The sequence below is a fragment of the Chondrus crispus genome, genomic scaffold (assembly GCF_000350225.1).
Source record: "Chondrus crispus Stackhouse genomic scaffold, scaffold_66, whole genome shotgun sequence".
Taxonomy (NCBI): Eukaryota; Rhodophyta; class Florideophyceae; order Gigartinales; family Gigartinaceae; genus Chondrus; species Chondrus crispus.
This window is the reverse complement of record NW_005178610.1, coordinates 232,710-244,043: the sequence shown is the minus strand read 5'-3', so window position 1 is coordinate 244,043 and position 11,334 is coordinate 232,710. Positions and strand designations below refer to the sequence as shown.

The 11,334-nt window shown below is 48.2% G+C and overlaps 2 protein-coding genes across 2 annotated transcripts; both read right to left on the bottom strand.

Moving 5' to 3' along the window:
- Positions 1–951: 951 nt before the first annotated feature.
- CHC_T00010196001 (ATP-dependent DNA helicase RecQ family protein) lies at positions 952–4,764 on the bottom strand. Its single transcript, XM_005710695.1, has 3 exons — positions 3,613–4,764; positions 1,650–3,310; positions 952–1,444 (listed from the first exon to the last, which is right to left on the bottom strand). Exons 1-3 carry the CDS (start codon positions 4,762–4,764, stop codon positions 952–954), a joined length of 3,306 nt encoding a protein of 1,101 aa, XP_005710752.1.
- Positions 4,765–6,623: 1,859 nt separating this feature from the next.
- Positions 6,624–9,626, bottom strand: CHC_T00010184001 (adenine specific DNA methyltransferase). Its single transcript, XM_005710694.1, has one exon. It carries the CDS (start codon positions 9,624–9,626, stop codon positions 6,624–6,626), a length of 3,003 nt encoding a protein of 1,000 aa, XP_005710751.1.
- Positions 9,627–11,334: the final 1,708 nt, after the last annotated feature.

The following is an 11,334-nucleotide window of genomic DNA, read 5'->3' as shown; positions in this document are numbered from 1 at the left end:
AAGCGCGTTTACTTGTTTTTGGTAGTCCACTGATCTCATCTTCTAGCAAAGACCATACCATTCTGTTGATCATTGCTCTATCATTGCTCGTTACATCTGCTTGTACATCGATACTCATAGCACAGCTATCGCATACCCGGCCCTCCTGTCTTCTGTCCAACGCCGAGAAATGCCAATGAGAAATTCTACACTTTACGTAATCATTCAAAGCTATGTGACTATTCCTAGAACACTCTTGAATATTAATCATCCAAAACTACATGCGTATTCCTAGAACATTCTGAAATAGCCATGGAGCGACCCTGAATAGACCGGGGTCCTCGATTTCTGCAAATTTATCTGCTTCGGAGTCGTTCTCGTTACCACGGATCCATTTTTCAAATTCTTCTACCGTCCTCACAGAAGAGAGATGCTGGAATGCATCACGAAGCTCTTGTCTCATGTTTGTATCATTCCAAACTAGAAGAGCCATAGAAATAATCTTCTTGATAGGACAGTTGTTCTGACCAAAGGTTTTCGCTGGGTGCACAATAGACCCTAAACAGAAGCGGACACCACAACAGCGACATGCCCCTACAATACCCCGAAACATCGTACATTGTTTCACGCCATGTCCTTCCTGGCCGCATCGTAAACAACGACGGTTGTAGCATGCCCAATACCTTTCATCGGCATTGGGTTTGTGTTCCACGAGAGACGATTTCTTCACACTACATACAGGACAAAAGAACTTGGTCAGGCGAGGAGAATACCCAGTGCATATGTCTTTTGCACTGGCCGAGGTCTCAGAGGCGCAACTGCTCCACGCCTTCATTCGCGAGTCCTTACCAGGGCGTCGAGGAGGCGTAACCGTGTCCGATGGAGTAGGGCGTCGAGAAGGCGTAACCGTGTCCGATGGAGTATGCGCAACTTTCGATGGTGTTTGCAGAGATTCTGTCCTCTTTGGAGCGTTCACGCGCTTCCTTGTAGGTCGAATCTGAACTTCTTTCCTGCAGGTGTCCTCGTTTTGGAATTCGGAAGCACGTCTACGTAAACGTATTCCACTTCCTTCGGAAGAACAAATATCACAAGCCTCCATCCCACGTTCTTGACAAGGTCGGTGATCAGAACACCCGTCCATGAACAGGTCCACCAGCCACCGACGACACTCACCAGCTGCTTCTGTAAGCCCATGTACAGGACCGAAACCGGACAATTGCGGTTCAACTGAATGATTGAACTGATCGATAATATTAAGCACAGTACTTTTGGCAGGTTGGCCGTCACGACCGGCACGTCCGCTTTCTTGCACGTACTCAGTGAGCGTGCTTGGAAGACCAGCATGTACGACAATCCGAACAGTGGAGATGTCAATGCCGCATCCAAATGCTTTCGTTGCAACCATGACGTGCGGAAGTCCATCAGATTCATCTTCCCAGCCGGATTGCATTGCATTTCTGTCATCCTTTTCCATACCTGCATGATATTTGAAGCAAGGCATGTCCGGGTTCAGGGTTTGTAACATCATACAGAGCGAGTCACATTCATCTTTTGTTTGCACGTAAGTGATGGCTCTGGAGGGAGATGTACCGGAAACGTTACGCAAATAGTCAAGCATTTCGTCCACCTTACGATTGAGATTTTGCCTCTTCACGTTGTAAACTTCATACCTGATGTTCCGTCTCGACGTTTTCTGACGCACAGTGATGAAGTCTGACAATCCACATGCGGAAGTAATTTGTTGTTCAATGGACGGTGGGGCTGTTGCCGTTAGAGCGATAACTGGCACATTGACGAGTTCTGGACGAATGAAACCGCGCAAGTACTTCATGGCTTCTCTGAAACTGTGCCATAATAAAACCAGATGGCACTCGTCCACGAATATTGCATGCAGCTTATTCATAACCTTTAGTTCCCTAAGGAAACATTGATAGTCTGGTGAAGACAGATGCTCGGCGCTGGCGACAACAATACGTGCCCCGGCTACATCCCGCGCATTCCACTGACAGGCTTGGATACCTGCATCTTCGCAGCGTTTGATAAGGTCAAGCTGCAGAGCCACAAGTGGAACGACTACAACCATCACCTTTGTCTTGTGAGTGAAAGCGGGAAGCATGAAAGTCAACGACTTCCCGGCACCAGTTGGCAGGACGACCAAGGCGTCGCTCTTTGGTGCTACACAATGCACGACTGCCTTTTCTTGTTCCTGGGACTTGAAATGCGCGTCACTTCTATTGAGAAAAATCTGCAATTGCTTCAGCAGCGAAGGAGGTTGACAGATTCTCTTCTCGGGCAGAACGGCGTATCCCTCGGTACCAACCCATTCATTTAGTCGCCTTTTCCCAAGTAAAGAGTCGGAGATATGGAGAATGGCGTTGTGCAGGACCTCAACGCGAGTTTGAAGAGTCATTTCAAGACGCGAAATGTGACTTGTGACATCGATCGGATGGGTCCCTGCTGATGCATTAGTGTCCAGTGCACTAGCAGTCATTTGCAGCTGCTCGTAGGCGTTCTCGTAAGAACACGGCTCCCCGTCAAACAGCCCAAGTACTTCATGCCACGTTTTGGAGGCCTGACGGAATCGCTCAAGCTGGCTAGCCGTCAATTTCTTCATATCAAGGGGGGATACACCGTATATCTGGTGAGCGGTATTCTCTGAATGTCCTGCCTGGGTGTGAAGCATTCCCGTGCAGTTTGTTTCGTGCTCCTCGCTATGCGCGAGGAAGTTTTTCACTACTCCACTGTGGTACTGCCGGTATTGACTGGTTCCAATTGGGATTCCCGCACTTTTCATTACCTTTTCGAAGCAGTAGCGCAATCGACAAATTCCGAAAGGCTCTCCACGGCTGGCGAACAGGTGGTCACGATGCCTCTCGCCTAGTGATATGGCACTGTCCACATGAACGTGGTCAAATTTTCTGACAGATGAACCTTCTGGGACCTCATTGGGTTTCGCGAGGAGGTCGACGAGGGCATATTCGACAGGGCGAATAACTGTTAAGTAGATGAGCAAGATACCCGCAGTAACAGCATCAGGATATCGCGCAATGGGACGGCCGACACCATCGTGCACATTGCGACCCTTGTGATACGTAATGACAGTAAACACGAGTCCTGCTTGAGTGAAGATGTTCCGCCGTCCTACTGCCGTATTGCAAACCCGCAAAATCCCCAACTCGGATGCCCTTGCCGGTGCTCCTGAGCATACCTGCAAGAGCGTATATATATGTTCTTGTAGACTTTCGCAATCTTGTAGATATGCTCTGGCTTTGTCTTCGTTCAGGGATGTGTCCGATTCCAGGAGTAAGGGCTTCAGTTTGCCTTGTAAGGCCTGAGACCAATGAAAAAGATGATGTTGGTTTGCCTTGTGCATTCCAAACCAGTAGCCAGGAGTTTGATCTGTCATTGTGTCGTCCAGGTTTTGAACGGACGACCAGAATGCATCTGTAATCCTGAGTCCATTGAGCAGTTTTCTTGCATCAATCCCAATGAAATTTTCTGCAATTGCTTCATTTTCAATCCAAGTTGCGATAAAGAAAGCTCGATTCCATCAATAATTGCGCATCTCGGATGCGTCGGACAGATTAGAAAGCGAATATTATGTACTTCCCCAACCTTGATGCGATTACAGACTTTCATGCAGTACTGCACATATTGAAGGCCATTATCCACATGCGGGTGATTCAGTTTCAAGACTCGCTCCCAAGACTCGGTAGTGTCGCTAGAGCTGTAGAGATATATTTCCATCACGACTAGGCAGCGAGCAAAGTGCTTCACGGCTGCGAGAATGGGAGTCAATTCGCTGGCGTTCGCAAATCGGTACTCGTTTGAGCGATCGAGAATGACACTGTAGCATGAGATGAACAAGGCGATTAGTTCGTTGCTTTCGTTGTGACGAAAAAGGAGGTTCTGTAGGATATCATGGAAGTTTCGCAACTTGGATGCCATTGGTGCATTGGAATCTGCTCGCAGAGATTCTGCACTCCGAATGGCATCGGGAGGTATATATTGATACAACTGCCTGCTGGAAGACATCAAGTTGAAGACGAATTCCAGTACTTGGACCATTCTGTTGTCATAGTGCTCCACAGTTTTCCGACTAACAGCAATGTTGAGGTCCGACTCCATAAACGTGTGTGACTTGATCCAAACCTTCTGTTCGGTTATGTCGAAGGCCTGCTTGTGGTACGCTGTGACCACCTCGCGTGAAAGTGTGCGTATACGGCTGTCAGTACTCTTGCACAGGGAGCTGGCTTCAGAAAGTTTAAGCCCACAACGCTTTAAGTGAGTGTCGAAGCGAAAAACTGAAAGTAATGCGCTCATCTCTGAAATCCCGGCCTCGTTGATGGCAGTACTCGCTGGAGTGGCTCCCTGCAGTTTCCTCATGGATTCTGCGAGGACATCGGAAAAGAGGTCACCGCCGTTTTCTACGACTTGATAGTATCTGCACTTGTTTCCGCCAAAGATGGCCTGTCCCTTCACCTCATCGAGCTGACGAGATAAATGTCCCTTGCACGCTTTACTCGCAGCACAATTTCGACGAACGGAAGCGCCTTTCCGTGCCAGATATCCGCAGTCGGGGCACTTGTGACACAGTGCCGTGGGAAACCCTTCCAGAGGCGGAAGGGCAGGTCCGGAACGATATTCAACCACAGTCGTTGCCAAGTATTTGTGTCTCATCTCAGCAGCCGATGCATTAACAATGGGAGACAGGCTTCGGGCGTCTCCAATCTCGCCAGCAATCTGAATGCTGCTTTCATGCGAAATTAAATGGTTTCTCTTCATATGCTTCACTACACCATCAAATTCGACTGCGTGTTTGCACCGTACGCAAAATGGGAGATCGAGTTGCTCATTGTATACAACTGTAGGGCCATTCATGACGCGCAACGGACGACAGACAGAACTTTGTAGAGAGGAAGAAGTGGGAAGAGGAAATGAGAGGGGTCAGGGACTACGAGAACCTTGTATTTAGGGCAGGAAGAATGGCGGAGGGTGAAGTTTACATAATTATCGCAATAGTCGAGCATGGAACTATCTCTCCTGCTGTCGATGCATAACCTGCAAAAATACTGCCGTTACAGTTAGAGAATGATCAAAACGTATGGAATGCAATGCTACATGTTTCTGCCGTTACATATCTCTAATAACAAATTGCTGGTCTCCTTGCTGGTCTAGGAAACTTTCTGTAACGCCCTTTAGGACGCCCTGCGCTCGCCAGGACAGCCACCTGTAAGAAGGGTCACGCCCATGTCACATCGGAACAATATCATACAGTGCTGTTCACTGTACCGTACTGTACTGTACTTTTCGGCAGGATACGACCGTCACACAGAGGTGTCTTCCTTTCCCAACTTCCTATAATGTAACAGTGTTCACTGTACCGTACTGTACTGTACTTTTCGGCAGGATACGACCGTCACACAGAGGTGTCTTCCTTTCCCAACTTCCTATAATGTAACAATATTCCACGGCTCTCATGACTTGTGTACGTGTGAAGGTCACAGTCACGGCGAATCATTATCTCGTCCCAGAGCTCGTGATTTGTCACAGATCTCAAACGTATTTCGGTGAACAGTCTCCCTTTTGACATAAGATGCGGTGACAATTTAATCTTGCGACATTTGGGAAATGGTGGCACACATGACATCCTTCATATCATTTGGTAGAATACGAAGAGAGATTAAGGACTTTCATTGTTATGACATCAAGAATATAAGAAAAAGTGGTGGATATGTCAAATCGTATTGGCAGGAGGTCCGCATATTTCATGCAATGGCAATGAGTCAACATAATCCTCAACATGAAAGCGAATCACTCTACACAATTTACATTATAGTCTTTTTCGGTCGTCAGCACACCATAATTTCTGGGATAGCAGTACACATCACAATTTTAATGAAACTCGGTGTCACACATCCTGGATTCTCATTGTAAACAGTGCATTTCAACTCCCATTTTTTCGAAACGATACACACGGCGAAATTAATTGGCGGCTGCAGTCCATTCTCGGACTTCATCGGTAATCAGTACACCAAACTTGGCGGTGACAATACGAAGAGGCGAATATTTCGGCATTTTGTTGCGAAATGTATGTAAGAATATTCCCGTCGTCGTGGGACATTCACCACCGCCGTCGATACCCATCCTTACGAGTGTGTCGCACCCGACAGCGCCCTACCTTGGCCATTCGCTTCTGCAGTATACATCATTTGCCGTTTCAGGTCAGGTATGTTCTCCCTCCGCCATTATACATTATAAAACCACCGTTTTCCATTGCGAAGCATTGCCGCCTGCATTGCCATTACTTTTCGAGAACCAGCACCGTTTTGCCATACTTTTATATGTCCACTTTTAACCACTTACCGCACGCTCAGTGCGGCTTACATACAGTACATCATACCCAAAGCCACCCCCCACCGATCCATACACCGATCCATATCCCTTCAACGCTAAATAGCAAAACGCTAAAAAGCAAAACTCCCATTATACTCAATAAACTCTCAATAGGAAGATAACTCAAGGCGCAACAGGCAAACTAGTCCCTCCCTCTCTTCTCTCTTCTCTCTCCTCTCTCCTCTATCCTCTCCGTGACAAGGAAGATGCGGTCACAAAATTTATTGTGAATGGAGTCCAACAGTCCCCTACTCTATGAAGATATCTCTAATGTAGTCGGCGAACAGTTCCTCTCCAGGATTGATAAGCCTCAATGCCTTGACGCGCATCAGCGTGTGTTTCTGCAACGCAGACGTCGAGGTCACTTTTGACACCGACAGATCATATGCAACGTTGACGTTTCTCGGATTGGCGAGACGACCGTCAACAAAATCTTTGTGATCCTTATCATCTGGGTGATAGCGGTGGTCGTTGATGAAAGCCCCGACGCAAAATCTGGAAGGGACGATTGAAATGGCCTTTTGTCCATCAATAAGGTCCGTCACATTCTGAAAAACTCGTCCCTGCGTTGGCACCAGCATGGCATAGGTCATGAAGCGTTCGCGGTCCACTCCCATCAGCCCTTCTCCGTATGGCTTGTTCTTCGACTTAGACCGAATAAGGTCATGATAGACCAACGTGCCGTAGTAGAGGCAGATGTCGTCGTCAACGTCGAATGTTCTTGTAGCAAAAAGCCCGAGTCCCGCCTTCGGATGCCGAACAGAAGAGGGCGCCAACGCTACGCCGAATTGAACTGCCTCTATCGCTCGGAGGGCGTGGACGTCTGTTTGATGAAAACGACCTTGTAGTTCGCGTTTCCAAGCGTTGAGCGGAACATTGCGACATTTCTGAATCAACTCAGGGCTTTCCCAGGCCGTTGAAAGATAGGCTAGAATGTGATCTGGAAAAGTCTGGTAGGGAGGTAGGCCCGACGGGGGTGCCCACTTCCCATTCCTGCTTCTTCTATTTCCATTCCTGTTGTGCACATACAGAGCTGCACCATGGATGTCGTCGTCCGTCATGACCTGACCTACGTCCACCAGCTTGTTCACAATAGCCCCCGCGTAGCTCTCAATGACCTTCTTCTTGGCGTGCTCGAAGCACACAGCTTCTTTTTCGCAACCAATAAATCTCCTTGCTCCATTATCCTTGTCCAGATTGAAACATGCGATAGCCGTTGAAAATGTTCCGGCAAACGGGTCCACAACAATGTCTCCTGCCTGGGAGAAACGACAGATGAGCTCTTTCAAAAGGGACACGCATTTCTGCTCTGGCCTTAGCATGCGAGAGGTATCTCCGATCTTGACCATGTGCCGTTCTCCCGGAACGAGGCCCATGACATTGTTAATGACATTGCGAGTCGCACGGTACTCGGAGGGAACGTAGTTGAAACACTTGTAGTTCACCATGAGCCTCCCTTCCTTGAACTGTGGACCCTTCTTCATGACATGAATGACCACTTCTGCCATGTTGGACAGCGCAAACGTCGCGCGTCCAGGGAACCCATTGCATACAGATGGATGGTATATGCAGTACAGCGGAGTGGATGCAACCCAAAATGTGGGCTGGCTTGCTTGAGACGATGATGATGAGTCTCCAGACGTCGTAGGATGGGCGGTGAATGCTTCTCTCCATATAGTGAATTGCTGAGCGGAGCAGAATATCAGCGCATGCCCTCCTGGACGAAGCATCTTGTCGACGCAGTTAACGAAAGACTCATACTGTTCTTTCCGGATTTCATCGTAATCAGCATGGTTGCGGCCCCTGTCCCTTCGGACATTGAAGGGAGGGTCCGTTAGGACAAGTTGAACTTTTCCATGCAGCTCTTCGTCTTCGGTCAGGGCATCGTACGCTTCAATGAAAGATTCAAAGTCGCAGTTGTACATCCTCACGGCTGCTTTCCTCATCTCAGAGAAAATGATCCGCTCGTTGTGCACGTCCTCTCCCTCATTCAAAGCTTCCAGAGAGGCTTCATCCGACGCAGTTGAAGTGGATTCAGCCTCCCCCACCACTTGAAGAACGTGCCGTGCACATACGACCTGACTAGAAGCAGAAGCCAGATTCGTCGTTGCACCTGGCGAAGGAGGAGGAAAAGGATCACCGGGAACAGCCGCTGAGGAAGCGATTTCACTCGTATAGGATTTGACCTGTCTCACCAATGCTGCACAGTAGGATCGGAATCTCGGGGGCAGGATGCCCCTGCGTCGAACGTACTTGGTCAGAAAGAACATTTCCTTGACTTCTGTAGCAGAGTAGAGATCACTTGACAATAACGCGCGTTCCAAATCTTGAAAAAAGTCTCCCACAAACTTGCGAAGGTTGCTGTCAACGATTGCAGGCCGATCGAAGGCATCGGTAAAGGTCTTCGTTCGATCGTTTGTTGCCGGCATGTCTTCAACAAACTTGACCAGCGTAGACAGTGGTGCAAACCCTTCTTCTCGGGTTGGAATCACTTCAAACTGCGCCAAGGGAGATACCAATCTCAAGTAGGGTGCACTCATCCTTTCCAAGCTTTGAAATCCGAGGTACTCTGCAAAGCAATTCCAAGCACCGACAACAGTCTCGATGATGTAGCCAATCTTCTGCGGAAGTGGGTCACGCAAGTCGGTTAGACCTTGTACAGAGAGAACTTTGACAGCCTCATCCGGCGTTGCGTTCAGACGTCGTCGTTTACTCGGCCTGCTTCTATTGACAATTGCCATGAGCTTGACCACGGCTGAGACGTGTAGCAGCTGTTGAAAGGGGGTTGCTTCAGTAGTCGGGAAAGGACTTGACTTGCGACGAGTCTTGCTCTCTCCGATGAACGTGAATGAAGGGCAGATCAACGCCATAACTCTCATAGGAAGGTGTGAAGTCAGGACATGCTCGATAAGAGCACGAACACGTCCATCAGTTCCTCTTGTCGCAAACGTGCTCTTACACACGCGAAACGATCTCGCATTAGATCGCGAATCCAGCATGTCCGTACATGACTCTTTCGTATGAGTATACAGCAGGACGTTTCCAGACAAGGACTGAAGCAGTACTTGAATGGGCCGTGGGGTCGTCTGTGCGGAGAAATGTGAAGACAACACCCATGCCATATAGTCTTTCCATGATATTTCCTTGCCGGGATGTTCATGTCTCCAAAGGTCGAGCACTTGATACGAGTGCAGGACGAATCTTGACGTCTTTCCTAATTCCTTAAACGTGTAGTCTCCGTCTGCTGCCATATTTTGGATTCCGGAGACGGCGGCGCTCGTAGTGCAGGACTTTTCGTGCAGCGAGCGAAGAGAGGAACGAAACTGCAAAAGATAAAAGTTCGGAAAGGCGGTCGCCAAAATACCCCTGGCGGTCGGATGTTACTCGGATGTTACTCGGGGCCCGTCGTTTGTGGTGGTTGACAAGGAGAGTGGGTGTATGATGAGGGAAACGGAAAAGGGATGTGGAACAAGGAAAGAGGATATAGTCGTACGAAGGTGTGTGCGTTTGCGTTTGAGCGTGTGTGTGTTTGTGTGTGTGTGTGTGTGTGTGTGTGTGTGGGTCAGTGATCAGTTATCAGTTCCAAGTGATCGGTCCAAGTGATCGGTAGTATGAGTATTGAATTGCGATTATAAATTTTGGTGGGAAATGATACCTAGTGTCGTACGGCACCCCTGTCGTACGGCACCCCTCCGAGGCATGTGATCAGCGGCGGCTGATCACACGACGCCAACGCAGAGTTAGAACTAATTAAAATACGTAAATAATGCATTTGCACAGGATGCAAAAAGTACAGCAGTGACACGTATACGTTTGTTCAGAAATGTTCAGAAATGATGCAAATATGCAGCAGGGTCATGAAGACAAGTGTGTTTCGAGAAGTATGCAAATTTTATACAGCAATGGCGATGTCGTACGACACCCCCTGTCGGTCTGTGATCAGTGGCCACTGATCACAGCTCCCCCCTGATCACAGGTCCAAACTCTCAAAATTTGCACGGAAATTTTGCAAATTTTATCCTGTCGGTCTGTGATCAGTGGCCACTGATCACAGCTCCCCACTGATCACAGGTCCTAACTCTCAAAATTTGCGCGGAAATTTTGCAAATTGCAAACAACAACTTTGCCTAGTTTCTATTGATGAATTCCAAACCTTGAAATCATTGCCGTCACTCAATCTTCGGTCGATTCTGTTTTAAACAAAGGGTAATGGCGGGCTCCTAGACTAAAACCAATCTCCTAACAATGGGATCGTCGTCGAACCCCGCGTCCTTAGGATGTGATCGTAGAACGCGGCAATGTTATTTCGCAAGAGACCATTGGCAACAGGCGAGAGGATTCTAATGATCACTCTTGTTTATTTGTAGTCTCTGAACGTAATATAGATCGTTGCGAGCGAAATGTCGTTTGTTTACGTGCTGTAGTTTTCGTAATGACTAATGCAACGTCAAGAAACACTTGCCTTGCATAAACCGTGCCTGACCCTGACCTTATTCCTCGGTCATCCGTTCTGAAGGTAGAATTTGTCCCTCCTTCAGATAAAGACCGGTAGGGACACGTAGAGACAGCGGCAATAATGCAATGTCTTAGTCATGGTTCACCACGGGTAAGACATTGCATTTGGGTCACTGCGTGTACTACATTCTGTGTTTGTCGCGCGACAAGATCGACAAAAGCTGTATGGGTGGCCACCCATACTAGAATCAACCTCTAAAAAATTAACAAAAAATAATCTAGTTCCAGTATGGCTGGCCACCCATACAGCTTTTGAGAATCTTGTCGCGCGACGGCCATTAACTTGTCATACCAAAGAAACTTGCTTGCGCATGCAGGCCTGCGCGGTATACCTCCATACTATCCGCACCTTGCCCTCCAGATATCGGTCTTTCGGAGAAAGGCTTCCGTAACGTACTCTTCTCACGGCGTCACTTCTATGAAGTTGTGATGGGGGACCCCTCA

Coding starts and splice junctions, on each gene's coding strand:
- CHC_T00010196001 (XM_005710695.1), bottom strand. CDS start 4,764: ATGAAGAGAAACCATTTAATTTCGCATGAAAGCAGCATTCAGATTGCT. Junction 3,311..3,612: donor ATGTGCAGTACTGCATGAAA/GTCTGTAATCGC, acceptor CATTGGTCTCAG/GCCTTACAAGGCAAACTGAA. Junction 1,445..1,649: donor ACGTCGAGACGGAACATCAG/GTATGAAGTTTA, acceptor GGTATGGAAAAG/GATGACAGAAATGCAATGCA.
- CHC_T00010184001 (XM_005710694.1), bottom strand. CDS start 9,626: ATGGCAGCAGACGGAGACTACACGTTTAAGGAATTAGGAAAGACGTCA.